General features: G+C 39.5%; 1 protein-coding gene across 1 annotated transcript in view; it reads right to left on the minus strand.

Moving 5' to 3' along the window:
- The window catches only part of VIT (vitrin), a 149,231-nt gene that overhangs the window by 57,568 nt on the left and 67,579 nt on the right, over positions 1-24,084 (minus strand). The window contains exons 5-8 of the mRNA XM_078149774.1: position 22,881; positions 15,783-15,915; positions 11,150-11,227; positions 3,725-3,937 (exon numbers count right to left, since the gene is read on the minus strand). Of these exons, the coding sequence (XP_078005900.1) occupies positions 3,725-3,937; positions 11,150-11,227; positions 15,783-15,915; position 22,881 (425 nt within the window). The remainder of the gene's footprint in view (positions 1-3,724; positions 3,938-11,149; positions 11,228-15,782; positions 15,916-22,880; positions 22,882-24,084) is intronic.

The following is a 24,084-nucleotide window of genomic DNA, read 5'->3' on the forward strand; positions in this document are numbered from 1 at the left end:
TCTGTGGGTCAGAATACAGCAGCCTGCTGGGCAAAGATGAAGAAGGAACATTGATCAGCTCTGATGCTGTTATCCAAAGCCCTGTTACGAAGCCAGAAATAATAGGAGTTGCCAGATTGGAAGTCACAGCTTCAGGTTTCCCTACTTTTTCCAAAAATAAGCAAGGCCCTAACTTAGAAGCCTTCAGAACTTCCTGCACAGGAGAATATCCCTGCCACATGTTTAATTACATACATTTTATGAGAATTATTGTCCTCCTGGGAGACAAGAGAGGGAGGCAACTTATAAATCTGTTCACCATCATTCGAGAATCTTTGAGAGAACTGGGAACTCCAAAGAATAGGATCTGTAAACTGTGCCACTTTTAGAAAGGGAAACATTTGAATGTTCTTGGCTGGGAACCCCTTAACCCCGAACAGTCTCCCTCTCTTCAGTTGGCTGAGTCAAACATAATTAGGAAGGTAAACTAGGGGGAAAAACTATTTGGAATATGAATTCTGAGCAATACCAACAACAGAAAAAGACTTAGGATTATACATGTTTTGATCCTTCAGTTCTTGGCTTGTCTCCATTTGTTTGGTTGTTGGGGAGTGAACTGTATCAGGCATCCTTGCAGAGTCATAGAATTTCAGACCCTGTGGTGACCATGATGTGAAGATCACCTATACCAAACCCCTCATGTTAAAGACTCAAGGTCCTAGGAACAGAAGTGAAATGACTCACCTAAGGTCACCCAGCAAGTTAATTATCAAGCTGGGGCTTGAACCATCTCCACACTGCCAATCTGGTGTTCTTTCCTGCGTGTCATAATGCTTGTCTCTCTGTTCAAATCAAATGCTAAAGATGAAAGTCTCTTATTCTGGTAAACAGTTTCATTACTGTCTTTGGATGGGGCTGGCTTTATGCTAGCTGGATTCAGAGATAGGTGTTGGGAGAAGAATACTTACACAAATTGAAATATTGATGGGATATAAGTAGAATTTATTTTGATCAATCAATCAACAAGCATCTATTAAGTCCTTACTATGTGTTAGGTGGGCACTGTGCTAAGTGCTGGGCATGCAAAGAAAGGCATAAACAATCCCTACCCTTAAAGACCTTATGTTCTAATGGTGTAGACATTAAATAGAGATGCATACAAGAGTCATACAGATTAAATAGAAAGTAACCTTAGAGGAGAAGGCCCTAGAAGAAAAAGTCTCCAGGAGAAGCTGGAGTTTAGTTGAGTCCTAAAGTAAGCCAGGGAATCTAAGAGGTAAGGAGGGAGGACATTCTAGGCATGAGGGATGGCCCTTGAAAGGGAGATGGGAGATGGGGCTCCACATGCAAAGAACAATTAGTCGGGATAGCTGGATCGTAGAGTTCATGGAGGGGTATAAAGCATAACAAGACTTGAAAAACTGGAAGGGGCCAGTTTACAAAGAGCTTTAAATATTTCATATTTAAATGGACTTCATATTTGATCCTGGAGGTAATAGGGAGCCCTGGATGAGAAATAATTAGTGATAGGCCATCAGACCATAGTAGATCCTTGACAGGAAAATCATTCCTTTAGGGTCTTTAGAAATGGGATGATTATCCATTCATTCACAGTGGCTTAGGTACAAGCCTATGAAGAAACTAAAGAATAGATATTTAGAATGTCTTTCAAGGTCCCTACCCTTGCTGTGACTATAGGCTTTATTATTGTAGTTCCTTGACATAAATTAGGTGGATTTTTTTCCCCTAGATATTTGCTAGCTGTGTGATCCTGGGCATGTCACTTTGTCTGCCTCAGTTTCCTTACCTTCAAAATGGGGATAATAAAAGCACCTACCTCCCAGGGTTGTTTTGAGGTCCAAATGAGATAGTATTTGTAAAGTGCCTTGCATAGTACAGCAGGCACTTAATAAATGCTTGTTCTGTGGGGTCCAAAGTTGTCCACCCTATAATAAAAGAAACTGAGGCAGAGCTTTGAGCCAATAGCACTTTATTAAAGGATCCATGATCCCCTTAATGAAGTGGACCTCAGAGCTTTCTCACAATATGAGATGGTCTCTTCTTCAGGGCCTTAGCTTTATAGCGCTCGATGCCCAGATGACATAGATGAAGCAAACTAAAAAGGCAAAGTCTCACTGGTTGATAGATCTTGACCTTGACCCTCCAGGAAAGCCTACATAAAATACAGAATCCCACTGGTTGATAAACAAGCCTATGAGCAGACCCATGGACAGGGCTGATAAACAGATGTCAAAACATCCCCATGGGCCAATAGTAGACAGGCAGGTCACAGACCAGCAAACAGGGCCACTTGACGTCAAGTGCTTGTGACCATTTCCCCATGTTGGGTAATAGAGAGATGATGAGGGATGGAGGGGCAACACAAATAGTTGAGGGACTTTCCATGTTATTGAGTCACCTCCGCCATGCTGGACTTGGTTACCATAACAAGGCAAAAATAGGGGATGAGGTCCTCTAGTTAGCTTCTTATGATTAAGCAAGTGAACTTACAGTAGCTAGGATTTGAACTCAGGTTTTTCTTACTGTAGGTCCAGCATTCTATCCACGGTGCCACCTTGCTGCTCGGGACATTTTTTTACCAGTATTATTTGCAGTTCACAGCTCTGGAGCCTAACATACAAAATCACTACCCCTATGGAATTATATAAAACTGATTAACACTGATTGGAATAAAATAGGGATCCAATTAATCCTCCATCACACTTCTCTCAATCCCTTTCTTATACGGTAAGGATGCAGTGGATAATAGATATGAATGGTAAGGATAAAGTAATCAGAGAAGGATGTAACATATCAGAGAGCTGGATTTTCCTAAGGGCCACTCTTTGAGGGAGAGGGTTCATTTTAAAACTTCTGGTAACCTCGAAACTTGAGGTCTTTTCAAGTGAGGCCTGAGGGAAACAGTAATTTCACAAAGGAGAAGCTGTAAGACGACATCCTCACCACTAATACCATAATACCAGTTCTAGGCTTTGAATATAGTATTAAGCACTACCATGTAATTTACTCGGTCCCAGGCCTCTGCCTTGTGCATATTGTTTAATAAAATAGGATAGGGATAGGGACTCAACCTGTAATTTAATTGGTTTAGGGAACTCCCAGATAAGGAAACATCTTCCACCAAAGCAGACTGACACCTTCCTTGCCATTTCTAGTCTTAGAGAGTTGCCTAGAGCATTGAGAGTTTACATGACTTGCCCAGGGTCACACAGCAGTGTATATCAGAGACTGGACCTGAACCAGATCATCTCAGTTTAGAAGCCGGCTCTCAATCTACTATAGCACATTGCTTCTCTTAAAAAAAAAAAGTAGGTATTATGAGTCTCCATGATCTTCTACACACCTGGGAGGATGTGAACAATAAGGCACCTCCTTGGTTGCAGAAGGAAGCGAGCCTTCTACCAGTTGTACTCCTTGGACCACTCTCAGATACTACAAAATGAACAAACTACATATAGCTTTTAAGATTGTTCCCTTGATGCATGAAAAATCACTGGCATGTGAATTAAAATGCGCAAAATCGAATTCTCCTGCCCTCCTTCCTTCCTCCTTTGAGAAAACTACCAGCTGCCTCAGACATTAGCTTTGTGACCCAAGGCAAGTCACTTAGATACTTTGTGCCTCAGTTTCTTTATCTATCAACTGAGGGGTTAAACTAGATGGCCTCGGAAGCTCCTTCCAGCTCTAAACCTATGACCCTATGAGCTTGGTATACTTTACTGACCGGTATCTCTGATCCTGTGGCCTGCAGGCTGCAGTCTGGCAGTGATGGTGGAGGTGGAGGAGGTGGTGGTGGTGGTGTCTAGAGGAATCCATGGCTTTGCAGTGGTGCTCAGGGGCTCAGCTGGGGTGGTGGCAGGTACTCGGATTGTGGTGGTTGGCAGTGGGGTGGTTGAGAGAAGTACTGTAGGCTTCTGATATGGCTTTGTGGTCTCATCTGTAGAAAAAAAGAATCATATCAGGTCTTGCAAAATGTAATATCTGTAGTGCAGTGGTGTTGAACTCAAACAGAAATAGGGACATATCCTTGACATATCCCCATATATAAGGGTCCCTATAGGCTGTGTGTTGACTAAGTTTTAAAATGTGATCTTACTTGTGCTTTAGTATATTTTTAGTATATTTTGTTAAATATTTCCCAATTACATTTTAATCTGGTTTGAGCTGCCCTTGGAAGTATTGGGGGCACATACAGACCAAGGACCATGTGTTTGATATGTATACCTGGTAAACTGGGGAACTGCCAGATATCAAACAGACTATTACTAAGTGGCTACTACAATGCAAGGGACTGTGTTAGATATTGTGGGTGGTCCAAGGAACATGAAACACGGTTGACCTCGATGAGCTTGTATTCCAATTGGGGAGACAACACGTAAACACATGAAAAGTTGTTGTTTTTCCATGTTTAAAGAGGACCACTGACATCATGGCTGATGTCTTATTCATGAATTGGATTTAAGTGCGGCAGAGTCGCACAAAGTCATTAGCCTCATTAGCCTCACTCTCTCTTACAAAGTCATCAAAATCCAGCGGCAAGACAAAAGTTAGGACAACTGGTGATGGCAAAGGATGCAGTGGGTGACCTTGGCATCTTCAGTGTTTGACCAAGTTCTAAGTGCTCCACAGCGCCTGCTTCAGCCACCTTCATGGTTGTTGGAACAAATTGTTCTTATCTGCCCATTCCACTGGGGGAAGTCATCACATGCTTCACATCCTCCTGATTTACCAACAAGCTTAAAGCCTGTTGATTAACCTCAACCTGATTTAGCTATCTGCCAGGATGTTTTACTCGGGTGTGGTTGCTGTGCATGCTACAGCTCCTTGGAGCCACAGGTGGGAGCTGGATGTCAGACGGACCCAAGGGTGGATGAGCAGCCCTGACGAGGACTTGGCAAGCCCTCACACCAGAGGTGCTAGTTTTTTTTGAACACCCCATACACGAAAAGTAAAATAGCAATAGAAGACTAGTAAATACTCATCCCAGGCAACTGTGAAAGAGATGGCACAAGGACATAATTAATTGTCAAGTAGAAATGGTGTGTCATGCCAAATGATCTAGAATGATTCCAAAAATTGAAATATCATTCTAGTTATTGCCCTACAGAATAATTGGATTATTTCATTAATATTCATAGTATGGTATAACTGAAAGAACATTGGAAGCCTGAGTTTGGTTTTGTCATTAACCAGCTATGTTACTTTAGTCAAGTTACTTAACTTCTGTAAGATGAGCTAGGGTGGTAAGAGAACTAAATGATCTCTAATTTTTTTTTCTTTTTCTAGCTCTGACAATTTATGATTCTATGACTAATACTGAACCTCTAAATGTAACCTGGCAGTGAATTTAGTCCACTAAAAGATGGCACAATGACTGGGGAAACAGATGGGTTTCCTTTGTTTCCTCAGATGTTTCCCTTTGTAAATAAGAAACTTGTGCCAGAGAAGGGTACACAGTGGCCAACTCTTCCCAGTCCTATGTGGCTGCATCACAGCCTAAGACCCTTGGTTTTCAAGCCTGTATAGCTGAGGTATAGATTGAGCTTTAAATAGTACATAAGGCATCTATCTAACTTTAGGAAGGAGTATAAGAGGCAGCATAGCATAGTGGATGGGGAGGGGCACATGATATAAACTTTGGAATTAGGTAGACCTGGGTTCAAGTCCTGCCTCTCACAAATCTTGACTGTGTGACACTGGGCAAATGACTTACCCTTTCAACAACTCCATGCTACTCTTTAAGACTGTATTTCAGAACAGTTGAAGATCTGAAGTGAATTTCTTCATTGGAAGAGCCTCCTACCATTTAAATCATAAGTCTGAACCCCTGGGAAAAATTTAAAATAATCAAATAATCTTCGGCATTTGCTTTGCAATTCATAGTCATTAGAGAATTGCCTAGTACATGGAGAGGTTAATGATTTATCCAGGGTCACATAGCTAGTATGTATTAGAAGTGAGACTTGAATGCAGCTCTTTCTTACTCCATGACCAGCTCTGTATCCACTATATTAGGCTGCCTCTCAGAATACACATGTGTTTGTGTATGTAGATATATCTAGTATTTACATGCATACATACATATATATATATTTTGTACAGAGTGACATAGTCAAGTAATAGTCAACAAACACTCATTAGGTGCCTATGTGCCAGGCACTGTGCTAAGCACTGGGGATACAAATATGTTTTTTAAAAAAGTCCCTGCCCTCAAGAAGCTTATAACCTAATGGGAGAAGACAATACACAAAAGGAAGCAGAAAAGGAGAAGAAGAAGGTACCTCATGTGGGGGCATGGTAAAGAAGTCAAAGATATCCCAGAGTAGTACAGCCAGAGAAGAAATGAGATGTTTTCTTTCAGCCAAGCTTCCTCCTTAAATAGTGATTTTGAAATTTATGGCTCCACCCTTCAATCTGAGGGGCAGAGGGCAGTGAGGAGATGGAGTACTAAGATTGGTGGGATTTTGCAGGATGATAAGGTTTTCTGAAGTGGTGTCAAAATAGAGGGCATATATTACAGATATGAAATAAATGCATTCTCTTTAAGGTTAAATATATATGAACATACATTTTTCACATATTTTCCCCTTCTTAGACACCACTTGACCATGCTACTTTCGAGAAATGTTAACTGAACCACATCCCCAAATATAGTACCATTGTGTGTGGAACAGGAGGAGGAGTATGGTAAGGGCATTCCAGATCAACTGACCCAAATTGGGACACTTTCTCCACTTCCACTCTGATATCCTCATCAGCTGGGGCAATGCAGTTAGCATTTACATAAAGAAATAAATCATCTGTTTTTAACCCAAAATTTGGCTTTGATGGTAATTAAATCTAGTCAATACAAGAAGCAGGTATTTCATTTGTTGCTCATTCCTAATAGAGTACTATATATCTGAACATGGTGCCATAGAATGAGATGATCACAGGCTTGGCCATAACCTTTAGAGGTCAGTTAGTGTTTCTCCTGTGTACAGGCAGTACTGAATTTGTGATATTTTTAATTACTTAAAAAAGATGAAAACTTCAAAGAGTAAATCTTAAAGACAGGTTTTATAATTAAGAATTCTCCCAATGTTAGCAGCTGAAACAAATTAGACCAGCCAGATGCTACGAAAATGACCTGGGGTGGGGAAAGAAAGAAAACAAAGCAACATTTGAAGAAGATAATAACAGTTTAAGTTTGTAACAAAATATAATATTTGTTCTTAGGAGTTTAGGAGCATTTGCTTTATATGATTGTAGTTCATGATTTTTAAGGAGAAAGGGGAAGTCTACTAGTTCTGTGATTTTGTCTAAGTAAACAATTATATTTTTATTTTACAAGAAGCATGAGTGAATGCATGAAGTGAGATATCTAGGAACTTGAGGAGTACCTTGTCATCTGGCACCTTTGTATTTTGATTAATTATTTCTAATTATTAGGTGCTTAACTAATTTTTTTTCTGTGCTATTAAAAGAAGTGCTAAAAATGCCTTCCAAATTTTGGTTTCCTGGGACCCTTTGCCTCACGTCAGTTACAGGTCTGCAAGCATGGCATGAGGTCAAAGGGAATCTTTTCAAGAGTTAGAGAAACAAACAGATAGGACAACATAAAAATTAGCAGTTTGAGGTCACACAAATTTTCTCCAGGATCTGCTGTCATGAGGGTACAGCAGCCTTAAGCTGTACTACTTAGCTGGGTACCAACGATGAGGATAGCAGACATAATGCATTATACATAGCAGAGTAGTTGGGAAGCCCACCCCTTGCTTTTTAGATTCATTGTCTGAATTCCAGACAGAGGAAATTCAAACACAAAAAGGGGGTTGGGGTTGGGGGTGGTTGCAACTTTGGCATTGGGCACTCTTGCCCAGCGATCTGCACCAACAACTCATGTCCTTTCCCTTTGTTTGCGGATAATGAAGCACATGATTTCACATAGTTTTGGTGGATTTTTGTAAACCAGCACTTATCTATTTTTATCTGGTCTGCGTAGCCATGGAGCCTAACCAAATTACAGCTGCCCACATTATGGACTTCTGACAGCCTGACAGAGAGGATTGAAATCTCACATAATGTTAGTCTTCTGTGCAAGTTAAGACCTTTTCCACTCAAGTGGCATCACTTTCCAACAGAAGTGTGTTTTCATCCCTTATGTTGAAATCTTAATTTACCTGTTAACATGGGAGGCAGGTGCCAGCTGCAACGTAAAGAGCTGCTCATCCACTCTGGCCCCTGCTATCTAATTGCTTGTTCTTGATAATATGACTAGTAGAATGTAAGCTCTTGGAGAGCTGGAGCTGTTTTCTTTTTATTTCTCCAGTGCCTAGTGCAGTGCCTGGCACACAGTAGGTATTTAATAAATGTTTATAGAATGAATGGGTGAATAAATGAAGCTTGCAAGCCCACCCAACAGGATTTGACTCTCTGAATTTAAGAGAATTCATTTGCTCAAGGAAGAATGTTGCTAAGGACTGTATTTTTGTGGTTTTTACTGCAGTTTTTAGCTTGAATGGATGAAAACTTTAAACAGACATTCTTGTAGGCTAGAGGAGACACCTTCTTGTTGAATTAAAATATGACTCACAGAATCTTGCAACTCTGGGTGATCCACTAAGACCTCTCTAGTTCTTAGAATCCTAGTTTTCCTTATAGCTCAGTTGACGTTCCACCAACTGCATGAGACTGTTCTTCATGCCTTCCGCTATTAGTAGCTATTCTCCCCCCAATTAACTTGTATTTAATTGGCGTGTGTGTGTGTGTGTGTGTGTGTGTGTGTGTGTGTGTGTGTGTACATTTTTCCCCTGATAAAATGTAAGCTCCTTGAGGGCAAAGACCCTTTCATTTTTACCTCTGTATTCCCATCACCTAGTACTTTGCCTGGCACAAAGTATTTACTTAATAAACTCTTGGGAAAGATATATTTATACAGATACTCATGCTAGAAAGCAATTTTATCAATCTTTTCAGGCAATTGTTAGGTAGAAGAGAAAGTCAATGTGGGCAGACTGTGAGGTAGCATTTAACCTATTGCTTTTTCTTGGGCCTTTTGCTACTATTTGCAGGAAATTGGGAAAATCCTCTCTGAGAATCACTTTCCTTCCTCATCTGTAAGGCAACAAGTCTAGACCAGATAGTCTTTTTTTTTTCTTCTTCTTTTGGCAAGGCAGTTGGGGTTAAGTGACTTGCCTAGAGTCACACAGCTAACCTGAGGCCAGATTTGAACCCAGGTCCTCCTGACTCTAGAACGGGTGCTTTATCCACTGTGCCATCTAGCTGCCCCTAGGCCAGATAGTCTTGAAGGTCCATCCCATCTTTAAAGTTCTGAAATTCTTTGATGCCATCAACAAATCTCCTTTTGGCTGCCAGTCTCTCAGTAACACAGATGTTAGGACCAGTGGATACAGCTGAGCATTAGATTCTGTCTAGAACCACTGGATCACAGATCTGGAACTGAAAGGTTCCTTTGAGACCATCTAGTCCAACCCGATCACTTTGAAGATGAGGAAATTGAGAGACAAAAGGGTGAAGTGCCTTGCTAAAAGTACAAAAGAACATGGTTCCTGCCCTTGAGGAGGAGTTTAAAGGTGAAATGGATTTTATAATCCAACCCTCAGGCTATTGATAGGCTCCTCCAACCTTTTCTCCACCTTCTCTTCAAGGATACTCACTTAAGATAGGAAGTTAGAATACCTATCTTTATCTCAGGTCAGGTACCTGAAAAATGAATTGCATAAAGCAAACATCTTCCCCTACATGGATTCGGTTATGTGAATGTTGTTCTTTGAGCTGATGTGGGAGTAGATATAGAATTCCAGTAAAATGTTCATTAAGGACATCTTTCTATCTTGCAGTGCCTGGCACATAGTAAGTGTTTTACAAATGTTTGCCAGATCAAATAAATATCACACAGGAAGTCTAAAAATCAGGTGGTATTTTGTTCTCTTTCAACAGCTCTATGACAGGAACTGACAAATGGGTCTACTTTGTGACTCTCAGGGAGGCCAGGCCAGGTATGTTTTTTCAGCCTGAATTATTTGAACTTTTGTCACACTGACCAGGTAGGTGCTTTCACTCTGCTCGCTCTCTCTCTCTCTCTCTCTCTCTCTCTCTCTCTCTCTCTCTCTCTGGGTGTCTGGGTAGATTTAGCCTTTTTTTTTTTTAAATTCCAGTGTAGCTACTGGATTTCCAGGAAACAGAGCTCTAGCATAAATGTGAAGTAGCCAGAAATGAAATGTAACAAAACGATAAAATCCAAGGCAACATTAATCCAGTTGGACAGCAACAGAAATGCTGCCAGCCTCAGAGTTGGGGACAAACAGAAAACATTCTCACATTTGCTATGCATATAAAACACAAAAGGTACCACCATCTCTGTGCCCATGTTCTTGGCACATATTAAAATCAGTCAATCAATTACCAAACAGTAATTAACTAAGGAGAGGCAGCCTGGTGCAATGTATACAGAGCCAGCCTTGGAGCCAAGAAGACTTGGGTTCAGGTCTCACCTCTAACACAAATGGCTATGTAGTCCTGGGCTGTTTGGTCCTGAACAAGTCCCTACTGAGTGCTCCAGGCAACTGTCTAAGGCTATAATTTGCAGAGAATGTGCTAACTGGACTTGGTAGAGGGGATTTCTTCATGTCCAGTGCCTATCCCTATTAAGTGACTACAAGGTTACAGGCCTGTGCTACTAGTTGTGGGCAGCTAGGTGGTGCAGTGGATAGAGCACCAGGCCTGAACCTGAGTTCAAATTAGGTCTCAGATACTTACTAGCTGTATGACCCTAGACAAGACACTTAACTCTGCCTCAGTTCTTCATCTATAAAATGAACTGGAGAAGGAAATGGCAAACCACTCCAGTATCTCTGCCAAGAAAACTCTAAAGGAGGTCACAGATCCCACGAAAAACAACTTAACAACTGATTATAGGCCTGTGCTAGATGTTAGAGATATACAAGGACAAAAATGGAATAATCCTGCCCTCAAAGTGCTTACATCCTAAAATCTTCTTGGGTTCAGGGGAACCCCAGTGTTAGGATATTGATTTTGAGACCATCCCAAGAAACCTCATACTGCTTATTTATGAACTGTGTTGGGGGGAAAACAAGCCGATTGATCAGGAACTGTCCTTGGAGTCATACAGGAATCAATCACTTACCTGCTTTAGCAACCGAGCTTTTAGGAGATGAATATTCAAGAGTTGATGGGTAGGTCACTCCTCTTTTTTGTTTACCTTCTGCAAAAAAGAAAGAGTTGATGATTATTTCTCCAGGAGGTGTTTTTAGCTGATCCTCTATATTAATTGATCCTGCTACCATTCTTTGGAGTTATCTACGCTAAGAAGGCACAAAGCCAACCCATCTTGGGCAGAGCTATTAAAAACAAATATCAAAGCCAAAGAAACATTTAGTTTTCTCACATAGGCTTTACTTTATTAGGAAGATGTGAATAGGAACAATGAAATCCCTGCAACTGGAAATGATTAAACATTAAGTGCCAATCTTGACTAATGGAAACATGGTATGTAAACTTAGGTATTTGTATACAGTTTTAGGTGTTTAATTTCAGTAGATAAATGAAAGCAAGCAATAAACTACACTTCTAGATAATAGATGGATAGACCTTATTCAGAAGTTGGTTATAGGATAATCACAGGATCATAAATTTAGAGCCAGGAGGATTCATAATACTGGAGCTAGAGCTGGAAAGGGCTAAGAGACCATTTGGACCAACTGCCTCATTTTGCGGATGAGGAAACTGAAGCTCAGATGATTTGGCCAACATCATACAGCTAGTAAGTAGCAGAGCTAGGATTTGAACCCAGGTCCTATGATCCAGCACCCTTTGCACAGTAACACTGCCTTCCCCTCTCATCTTTGCAAACATCTTTGTTTCATTAGCACTACATGACATTAAAGAAGTCCCAAATGAAAAAGATGAAAAAATAACCATTCTCCACTACCTAGCAAGGACTTTTAATGTCTGATGAGCAGTGAAGAATGCTAACTTCTGGTATTTATTAATAGCTCAGAGTAGTAAAAAAAAATACCGAATTTGGGATCAGAGGGTGTGGGTTCAAACTCTGTTCCTGCTACACATTGCCTGTGTGTCTCTGGGTACTTATCTTCTTGGGGCCTGAATTTTCCACACAGAAAATGGGGGAGTTGGACTGAATGTTCTCTAAGGTTCTTTCCAATTCTAAATCCTAAAATCCTAAGAATTAATATTCTCCTAGGAGAAGGGAAAGTGGTCCTTAGAGGCAATGGAGTACAAGGATATCTCCTGTACTTGGAGTTGAGTTTAGGCTCTGTTACACATCAGCTGTATGAAGTTGGGTGAATCACTCTACAGAAGTAAGTCTTAGTTTCTAATTTGTAAAATGATTTCGTTTAAGATCTTTTCTAGTTGCAACATTCTAATTTACTCCTCAAAAGAAGAGAGTAGCCTTGTGATCAGGGTCAGGGTAGGTGACTCCTACAATCTATGATTTCAGAAGTTCTGGGAAGCATGATGGAATCCCAAATATATTCCTCAGTCACTAGCTACTGTCTGAAATTCCATTTAAGGCTTTAATCTCTGTTAAAATGAAAACCCTTCTCAGGAAGGAGAACATTTTAAGCTGTAACCTTTACATTGACCTCATGGTGAATGAATTTCAGATCTTTTCCTAGGAGTAGGTTTTCCTAGGCAGTTTGAGGGGAGAGAGGAGAAGATTACGAAGACATTTGGGCAACAGAGAAGGGCAAAGAGAAAGCTAAAAAAAATGTATGGAGAATGGGCAACCTAGGAATGCTAAAGACAAACCTTATTGCTTCCCCAAAGTCACCCTTAGGTGATTTATATGCTTGTTTACAAAGCTCATAACTATCACTGTAGACTAAATACTTAGGGTCATAGGATCTTCCCCCCCCTTCCAGTCTATCCATTTCAATAATGAGATATAACATGTATATAAGCAAGCAAATAGAAGCTTAATAAATGTTTACTGATGGATTAGGTTAATTTGAGGAGACCAAAAGCAATGACAACACGGAGTATGGGGACTGGGAGAATAAAACAAATTTGTCTTAGGAGCTGGTACCTGATCTGAGCTCTGAAGGAAGTTAGAGATCCTAAGGGGCTGAGGATGTCTAGGCAGAGGTAGAGAAGGCATGCTCTGTTTGTGGAAAGCCAAGGAGATCCATTTGGCTGCTCCAGTGTAGTTTATGAAGGGGAGTAATATGAAATTAGTCTGGAAAGATACTGTCTGGAGGAAAGAGAGAGCTGTGGAAGATTTTTGAATAGGGATGTAACATAGTCAAGCTTAATAGAATCTTAAATTTAGAGTTGGAGTTAACCCAGCCCCCTCATTTTACAGTAAAAACCTAAGGCCTGAGAGGTGAAGTGATTTGTCCAAGGTATTTCACGGCGTCAGACCCAGGATTTGAACTCAGGTCTGTAGACTCGGAGTCCAGTGCTATTTCAGGCTACTCGAATACCACTGAAATGGGATGAGACAAGAAGCTTGAAATGGGTTGGGTTAGAGAGTCACGGAGGTCCTTTTCAACTCTGAAATTCTGTGAAAATTTTGTGAATAGTTTCAGCTCATAAAAAAATGATCTGGTGAGCAGGGGGCTAAGATTTCCAGGCCCCCATCACACGATATAGACTACAAATCTTTTTATTTTTCTTTTCTGTCTTATTTAAGTGCCCTTGTGCACATACATACCCACTGGAGAGCTAAGAAAATATAGCATCTCATTTTCTATGTACTACTCAAAAGGCAAAGGAATCTGATCTCAGCCTTCTGTAGCATAGACCAGGAAGCAGATGGGTAATATTAAAAACTCTTGAGGGAATCACATAGCCAACCCTTTCCTGAATTGTGTGGAAACATCCTGCTGACAAAAATACCCATGTCTCCCTCCTCAAGCCAACCTCCATGTATTAATTAGAAGAGTACAATGAAGTGTGAAAATTAGAAATAAAAACTCAAAGAAAGGTCACTGACGCATCTCAGCTTTCAAGTGAGAATCTTGACATAATCCAGATAAACTGGCTGGCAGAAAGCCAAAGGTTCACACCATGCTAGAGGTGACCATGTGACTGCCTAATGATTACGATTATTTGGGCTGCCAGTCAATTTATACCTTCATGCCACAGTGCAAACCTCTAACTCAGCCATGTAGAAGAGACCTTTTCCTTGTTTCAGAGACACAAATATTTAACATTCACAAAACAAAGGCAAGAAATCCCCCAAATCTTCATTTCAGTGTCACCAAATGGAAGGTAGGGAGATTGAGGCATAGTTCCTGGGATTTACAGTGAAGTAAATATTTAAACATATTGATTTTCATTGTGAAGACCTGAGAATCTTGACCCCCCCCACCATGGAAATGGTGCCATTCATTCTACTACTGTTGGAGTTTGAAAATTCCAGGTTAAGAATTCAAGGATGACATCTCTCTTTTTGGTAATAGATGCGAGATATTTATGGGTCAGACATATCTCTCTATGTCCTACTTTCTGGCTCTCCTGGTATTAGTATTTTAACGTAGTCCCTGAATTATAGCAATTCATCTTGGTTTCTCTTGGCTGGACGCTGGTCTAATCTGAGTCCTGGTGATGTACAGAGAGGCCGGGGTTGGGGGTGGCATACAGAAGAGATTATTCTAGTTTGGAATACTCTTGAAAGGCCCTTTCTAGCCCTGTTACTACTCCTTGATCTTGCTCAAGTGTGGTATACCTTGCTCCTTTATGGTATTGCAGAAAGGACAACTGGATTGAGAGTTTGGGGACTGGTTCTAATCCTCCCTCTGTGACTAACTAATTGTATGACCTTGGGCAAGTTAATTCAAGCTTTTGGCTCTTCATTTCTTCATTGTAAAAGGACCTTGCCAATCTTTAAGATCTCTTCCAGCTCTAAAATTTCACAAATAATTTATGACCTGTAGAGACCCTACGCTTAATTCTGGGGTTCTACAAAGTACCTGAAATATTCCCAGGAGCCTAAGGACTTTTTGGCCTCCTTAGTTATGTCCCAGAGTCAACTTGGACTTCCAGAGAGTCCTCCAGAATGAAGGTTATATTCTAGTTTCTTTCTCGAGGCAGCTTGATAGAGTGAAAAGAATTATAAACAGCGTCACAGGACCCTAGTTTAAATCCTGATTCGGGTCCTAACTAACTGTGTGACCTTGGTCAAATTACTTAATCTCTCTGGGCTTCAGTTTCATTAGTAATATGAAGGAGTTGGGCACCATGACCTTTAAAACCCCTTCCCCCTCTTGGTCTGTGAGCTCCAATAGGCCATTTGCTGAGGGTAAAGCAGAACGCCAGGTGTGCTTGGTGAATGCCAATTTAGTAACTGAGGGAAACAAAAGGGTGAAATGAACAGAATATTAAAAGAAAAAAAAGTTAAATTTTTAATGTTAGGTCAATCTCTTTGCCAAGAGCAGATTTAGTAATCTGTTTTTTATTTACCTGTCGAACGTTTAAAGGGAAATAGGTCTTAGTTCTGAGACACTGAGACATCAGTTCCAACACTTACATCTTTAAAATGTACTTGCCTGGCTTTAAATAGGATCTATAGATTCTTATTATATGTTTGAAGAGAGTAATTGCTGTCTACTCAGATTTTCAAATAAGGCTCATCGAATAATGACTAAAACCTATTATTTTATAATTCTGATTATTAGGGCCACTCAGGAAGAACAATACTCTCTTTTCCAGTCACCCCATTCTCTATCAGGCTTTTAATGAAAAGTGGGACATTAACCATAACTTTAGAAATATTTCAGCAGTTTTGAGGGTACCTGAGATTATGAAAGATTCTCTCCACCGGGGCAAGGACAATGACCGAATTCCATTGGAGTAACTTCCTTTGTATCCAGATTGTCCAGCAACTTTTCGAACGAGGATTTTTCCTCCTGAATTATCACCATACCACTGTGAACAAAGAATAACATCTGAGGCAAGATTGAAAAGAAACCTACTTCACTGACAAATTGGCATAACCAGAGAACTATTAATAAATTGACCTCCATCTCTCTAAACAGAGGTGGAGACAGAGAAATTAAGAACAAAAAAAAGTCAAAAGCCTTACCCATAGAAATGTCTTTTTCAAAAACACAACCTACTATTTGATTTCCTTAGATTTTCTTTCACTAATTGTTCTGACAGTCAGGAATGTCTCTTTGTTCCCCTCAAATTTCTTTTTCTAACAAAAGAAGCTATTTCCATTAGACATTTCTATTAGTATCTTTTAAATATAATGCCAAATAAATTCTCTTTTTGATACTTTCCAAGCACAATTTTTCTAAACAACACAGAATATGTGACTCTATTTCAAGAAGGTAGTATAAATTTCTGCAAACAACAGTCCTTTAAGTGTAATTTTAGGAAGATAGAGACTAGATCTGTGCTTTCATTGGTAAAGGGAATACTACTAGGGAAGGAAACTCCTACTACCTTCTCAGTGACTTAAGGCATTGTGGTCACTGATCTCTGCTGTAAACCCTAGATATTTACAGTCATGGATTATAGCAGTTGGAAGAGACCTTTGAGATCATCAACTTTAACCCTTTCATTTTGTAGTTGAAGAAACTGGGTATGAGAGAGGTTGGATTACTTGTTCAAAATCATTTCATGATTTTGGTAGAGTTTCATGATAGTGGTAGAGTCAGTACCCAAGCCCAGGATTCCTGACTCCAAATGCTGCTCTCCTACCATTACTTCTATTGCTGCCATAGTCTGGAATATCCTGCCTCCTTCTCTTTTAGGTAAATCTTGACAATGCTCTGTGGTTTAGCTCAATTCCCACAATCTCTAAGAGCTTTCATTCATACTAGAGCCCACATTAATCTCTCCTATTTCCCTGAAATCTTTATAAATCTCTAACATACCATTTAGCAATTAATTTGTTCTATACAATACTGACTCTAATTGTTAAGATGATTCATGTTCCAAACTAGACTGTAAACTCCTTGAAGACAAGGACAGCATTTAATATTTTCTTATCATACCCTAAAGCACTTACCACAATGGTGCTAGTGTAATAGGTGACCAACAAATGCTCATTGATTGAATGTTTTATTGGTATATTGTAATTAAATTGGTCCTTACTGTTTTGTGTTACCATGAAAAGAGTGCTGAATTTGTACTTTTAGCATCTGGGTTCAAATATAGGCTCTGCCACTACCTGTATGGCTTTGTCACTTCATCTCTCTGGATCTCAGTTTCCCTGCTCTATAAAATCAGGGAACTGAACTAGAGTCAGGGGTCCAGAACAAAGTTTGGATTCAGTCAAAGGTCTGCACCTGAGGACCTAGAAGGTCACATGTGGCCTTGAGGCTGCAGGTTCCCCACCCCTAATAGTTTGGTCTAAATCTATATTCCTGTGAATGGATCTTTTCAAATATGCAGACCCCTTTTAATGTGAAAAAAAAAGACAGACTTCCCACATAATAATGACTATATTATTAACATCCATTAGCTAAGAAAATGTATAATGGCATAAAACTTGTTTGAATTCAGTAAGGCTTTTAAGCGAATGTGTTATTTTATTGTGTGAGTACATAATAGCTTTGAATACAGTTGAAAAAAATTAACACATCTATACCTGTTGAAAAGTATTTATTCTATCTGCAGAAGGAAGGAATGTTTGCTTAACTCAAATCATTTCATGTGATGTACTTCTTGAAAGGACTTTATAGTTACCCCAAGAGGTCCCCAGCTCACAAATTAGGAATCACTAGCAGAACCTATGGGCAGCTGATAAATTCAGAAACAGCTGAATCTCAGACTTCACGGCTAGTTTCTGATTAGATGCTGGTCTGGAGGTAGGTGATCTTGCCAGAAGCGTGTGACTGTCTCTGTCTTTCGTCAAGGACTCTTCACTACATCAATCTCTGAGGACTCTCCCTTTTCTTTGATACCTCTATAGATACAGAGATTAGTTCTGGGAAGAGACTGAACCAAAGAAAAATCATATTCTCTTAAATATGTCCAATAACCTCTTGTTCTGAAATCGAATCAAGAGAATTGCTCAGTCAGGGAAGCCTGATAAATCATCAGAGATGGAATGTGACTGTAACATTTTATTGTTATGAAATCCCTTCATCTAAAATATTAGCCTCTTCTAAACAATAGTATCCTCTCTCAGATCTCTCCCACGTCTTGTCTCATCCAGCTCTGTTTGTGACAGAACTAGTTATGATAAAAAAACAGTTTCTTCCCTTATGAGTTTTTACATCAAGGAATCAGTTCTTTTGACATCTTTATTCCCTTTTTCTTCTCTAAAATCAGCCTGGCTATCTTGGTTGAAAAAGAAAACTGTCAGGAACAAGAGGTTCCATGCTATTTCAACCTAAGAAATCTCCATTAACTTTTTGCATGGACATCAATATTTCTTTCTAACTGATTTTTCACCACATCACTCTCTGGGGGGTTTATCAACCTAAAATAGCTTTGTATAGCTAATTTTCTTCTCTCTCTCTCTCTCTCTCTCTCTCTCTCTCTCTCTCTCTCTCTCTCTCTCTCTCTCTCTCTCTCTCTCTCTCTCTCTCTCTCTCTCTCTCTCTCTCTCTCCTGTTTCTCTCTAGCCTGCTCTTCTCTAGCCAGGCATAGTGATGGTGATGATACTACCTGCCCTAGCTACCTAATAAAGTTAAGAGGAAGAAAAAAACCACCAAGATAACAGATGCAAAAGTGTTTTAAAATATTGAAAATGTTATGTAAATATATTTTGATACATTTGTAATATATTCTTCTGGGTTATCCCTTAACTCTCATTTGCATTTGGAGGATATGTCCACACTCTTTCTCATGGTTCTAGGGGTAACCTTAATGGCTAGAATTTCCTCTTAAGGAGCTTCCAATGGTATACTTTTCACAATTTATCAGTGAATGATCTAAAACTGCTTCCAGCAAATATGTTTACTAAAGGGATGGTAAGAATGGTAATTACAAAAACATTCCCTCCCACAACTAGGGAGGGCTTGCAAAAAGTCCCTGAGGAGAATGGACTCAGACTTAAATTACAGTGGTATTGAGGAATAAGTGTAGAGAACATTTGTGACATGGGGGTATATTATGATCCCTGGCCCTGGAAGTCCTTTCTCCTTTTATGGAACCTTCATGACATTCACTGTTTGTTGTGGTTGTTGTTCAGTTGTGTCCAATTCTTCACGACCTCATTTGGAGTTTTCTTGGCAACCACTGGAGTGATTTGCCATTTCATTCTCTAGCTCATTTTACAGTTGAGGAAACTGAGGCAAACTGGGTTAAGTGACCTGCCCAGGGTCACACAACTAGTAAGAGTCTGAGGTCAGATTTGAACTCAAGAAGATGAGTCTTTCTGACTTCAGGCCTGGCACTCTATCCAATGTGCCACTTAGTTACCTGGAGTTCACTGTGGTGTGTAGCATTACTGATGACAATTTTCAGGATTGACTCCTCAAGGCACCTCTGTTGGACGACTGATCTGTTACTAGTCCAGGTCTCTCTACTTGCGACATGGTTCTCCCTCTTTTATTTGGGTGCCTTGGTATTATTTGGGTGTCATCTGTCTTTACCCAGTGATCAAAGCACAGTCAATCCTCTCAAACTGATTAAGGACTTGTTCACACATATTATCAAATGAGGTGATATTTATAAAAGTGCTTAGCACATTGTAGGTGCTAGGAATAAACATAAAAATGTTTATTCCCTCCCTCCCTCACACCTAGTTTGCATTGTCACTGCTTCATTGAACTATTTGAGCCTTTTGTGATGATATTAATTGGGGCAGGTTGGAACCCCCTTACCCTTATATTTCCATGGATCTGTGATCTCATTGAAATGGTTACTCCCTTCTTCAGTGCAGATAACAACACAGTCGCAGCCTCTCAGTCTGTGCAACACTTAACATGAAATCACAGATTTCAAACTGGAAGGGACTTCATTGTTCATCTAATCTATCTCCTTCATTTTATAGATGAGGAACTTGAGACTTAGAGCTCAAGTTAAGTGACTTGCTCAAAATCAAACATGTAGGAAGCAGTGAAATCAAGGTTTGAACTTAGGTCATTAGACTCCAAATCCATCACTCTTTCTACTGAACTTTACTTTGGTCTGTATCCCTCACTCACAAGAACTCTACTCAACATGGTACAGATCCTTTCTCTAGATCTCTAGATGTTATATATTGATAATTGATATTGATCAGTGGAGTCCATATCATTTGATTGGCCAACCTTATTTTCCAGTTATACATCCCTTTGATGACATCCTTTGTGCTGTGTTTTTGCAGAATTTTTTGTTAATGATATTCATTGCCCTTTCGGTGACTCTCAACTCTAATTCTTCAGAGACTGTGATATTCTATGGCTTATAGCCATTCAGCATCACAGGATGAATATGAATATTTAAAATATGGGCCTTTGTTTCTAGGAATTTGTAACTGGGGCAAATACTATAAATTATACTGGCAACAAGCAGCATGAAGAACCCTCTCAGCCGAGGGAGAAGGTAAGAAAAAAGAGGAATTAGGAAGGAATTCACTCAGTTTGCCATTTGGTAGCTTTCTATTTTAACTAATCAAACTCATTAACTAGGTACTAAACTTCGATGTTTCTATGTTGCTCATAGATGACAAGTATTGTTAATGCCCTTTATATATGGCACCATGGAAAAAAGTCTTGGTATTCCCATACTTCTTATGGATCTGATAATCTGGAAGGTAGGCATTCTTCATCTACTTGGTTTTTCTAGTATGGATAGAAGGCTGAACTCCTTTGAGAGATAATGAATCTTACTTATAAGGCCTTGCAACATCATGGTACTTGATTCAGTTAGCAAAATGTCATTCATAAACATTTGGGGAATTTCACCATCTATAGAAAAGCTTTCCTGTTGACTTCCAGGTCATGTGACCAACAAACTGAAAGAGTAAACATTTTCTCTAGTCCCTAATGATCTCAAAAAAATCTCAGAAGAGGAGTTATGTATGAGACATAGAACATTTACAGCTGAATTCACAGGACAAGAAAGAGAAAAGCCTGACAAAGCAGAAGTCTTATAAAGTAACCCTTGGAAACATTAATCTTTAATCACAATGGATACATTGCTGGGCCTGAAGTCAGGAAGACAAGAGTTCAAATCCAGCCTCAGACACTTACTAGCTATGTGATCCTAATTAAGTCACTTTAACCTCTCTTGGCCTCAGTTTCCTCAACTGTAAAATGGGGGTTATAATAGTACCTACTTTCTAGGGTTGTTGTGAAGATCAAATGAGACAATATTTGTAAAGTGCTTAGCAAGTCCCTGGCACATAGTAGGTGCTATATAAATGTTAGCTATTTATTATTATTGTTGTTGTTCTTGTTGTTATTCATACTCAGCCTCCCTTTCCCACCTGCCTTCATGTTCTGGCAAGGATGCATAAACTGACCCATGGACCTATCTGTGACCTCCTCAGAGAGTCCCCTCTTGCTGTAGAAACTCTTCAGACGTTGTTCCCAAATCTCTTTCCATTCCCCATTCCATTGTAGCAAGCAGTAGACATTGATTTTGCCTGGTCACATGATGTGTGTATGAAGGGTAAAGAATTGGGCTGTCTTCCATCTATTGGTGGGTTAGGAATCCCCAAGTCTATAAATATTTTGCCCACAACACCCATCTTGATCCCACAATCATGTAAAAGAAGCAGAAGCTAATTAAGCCTAGTCAGAGAATGAAAGAATAAAGCAACTAGTAGGTGCTCAGTGTGTGTGGCTGCACTGGGCCTGAAGGAAAGGGATAGTCTTATCCTCTCAGAAGTGACTTAGGGAAGATATCAAGGCCAGCAAAACTAAATTCTACAGTGTGGGAAGAAGCTGAAGCAGGTAGAATGGACATGTACGCACTAGCAAAGAGAGAGGACTCAGTGTGCACATAGGAATATAAGGGGGAAAAGCTGAAACACCAACATTTCAAGAGAAAGAGAATTTAACTAAAAACCTAGAATGCAAAGAGATAAATCAACAGAAAAGATATTAAAATTAAAAGGAAGAATAAATGCTAAATACTCGAAGAAATTAAAAAGCTCTCTTAAATGTTATGAGACAAAAGAAGTTGAACCGATGTCTGAGGAAACAAATCTTGGAATCTCAAGAGAGCATGGAACAAGAGTGGTTCAAAAGAGAAACAAAAATGATAAGAGAAAAAAACTTGAAAGGGAAAAATGTTAGAATACATAGCTTTCACAGAAGAAATAATGAGTAGATTGAAAAAAAAAACCTTGAGTCTACAGTTGTGAATTTCTCCAAAAATGCTAAAAAGAGGATAACTAATTTGGAATGCAAAAACACTGACATGAAGGACAATTAGAAAGAAGAGAAACAAAAGACAACAAGGTTAAAAGAATGCATGACCTCTATAAAAGAAAAAGTCATGATTTTGAAGACAGGAGAGGCCCAGAGACAATTTAAGAATCATAGGTTTCCCAGAAGAATACAATAAAATGAAAAACCTGAATACCACAATGCAAGAAATAATACAAGAACACTGTTCAGAACTTTTGAATACAGAAAACAAAACATCAATCAAAAGAATCCACAGTTGGACTCCAGGAAATAACTTCAAGACACATAGTGGTTAAATTGGCTAATTCTAGTGACAGTCCCTCTTCCAAATGGTTTCTTCAGAGGACGTTCTCCTTGACAGTGGCAAATTCCTTTGGCAAGCATACACATCTCTGTTTCATGCCTACCTTGATGTTAATGAACAGCAGGTTGTCAAGCAAAGTTATCTCTGTTGTTCCCCCATTCAAAGGTCTTTCATTATTTTCACATATGCACAGGAGACATCTTGCTAGAGAATAACCTTCCAAAATGTTTTCAGACTTTGTTTTATTGAATCCAGCACTAAGAACAGTGGGATCTTGCATTCTCTACACTTTTCATGTAGTTGTCAGACTATAAAAATGTTTGCTACTATGGAATATCATTATATGAACCTCACAAATATAAAAGATGACAATTGGGATTCACTTGTCGGTTGTTAATTACTGATGTGGCTTTAGTTTGCAGCGGAAAAAGCAGTTGAGCCTGCCATAAAAATTCAGGATGGTCCCTACCAGCTTCATCTTTTTTCTCTCTTCACAGGCATAATATTGTCCAAGAACATTCCAAATAGCCAGGTGGCTGAAGATTTGTTTATTTAAAATTGAAATTCAGTAAGGAGGACTTTTCTAAATTTGTTGCTTGGGTTTTAGCATTTAGCTTAAGTTGTTATGGCAGACAGTCTCAAAAATCCAAGGCCATAAGCCATGATTTCAGGATAGATGCAACTTTGGCAGCTATGTTTTTTGTGGAGTTACCAAAAGCCATGTACTGTGCAAAGCAAACTGGATTTGGAATCAGAGAACCTGGATTCAAATACTGGCTCTGCCACTTACTAGTTGTACAACCCTGAGCAAGGCATTTAACTTCTCTTGGACTCAGTTTCCTCATCAGTCAAATGAGGGTTGGGCTTGATGATTTCTAAAGTCTTAGACTTTCTCTCTCTAAAAATCTATGATCCTGGAAAGGCAATGAGAAATAGGGAGAGGAGAGAGAGCTGGCCTTAGAGCTAGGAAGAGCTATGTTCAAGTCTAACCTGTGAAACAGACTGGCTGTGTGACCCAAGACAAGTCACTTAACCTTTAAGCATCCTAGGAAAGTCTCTAAGACCATAAATTACAGAGAAAGCAGAATTCTCCTTTCTTGCACAAAGTTGATTGTTTTTGAACCCAAGTGTAAGGCTTTGCTTTTATTTCTATTAAATTCTATATCATTAGGTGTGGCCCAGTAGTCTATCCTATCAAGATCTTTTTTTGGATCCTGATTGTCATCAAGTGTCTTAGCTTTCTCTTCCCCCCATCTTCCTGTAATGTGCAAATTGTTAATAATTTTTGCCACCTTTGAATCTTATCTGATTCTACTTGGTTGTTTGTCCTAGATTTAAATAGAAACCTCTGAAATGTTGATTTATCTTCCATCAAGGGAGAGCTTTTTTTAAAAGGTGACTTTAAATGAAGACTCAGTCAATCCTTCTTTTCAACTAGTGCTATGAAAAGAGAACCATGACAACTCATTCCTTTCCCCTAGTAGGTAATCC

Source organism: Phascolarctos cinereus, unplaced genomic scaffold, assembly GCF_003287225.1.
Source record: "Phascolarctos cinereus isolate Bilbo 61053 unplaced genomic scaffold, phaCin_HiC Scaffold_2;HRSCAF=192, whole genome shotgun sequence".
Taxonomy (NCBI): Eukaryota; Metazoa; Chordata; class Mammalia; order Diprotodontia; family Phascolarctidae; genus Phascolarctos; species Phascolarctos cinereus.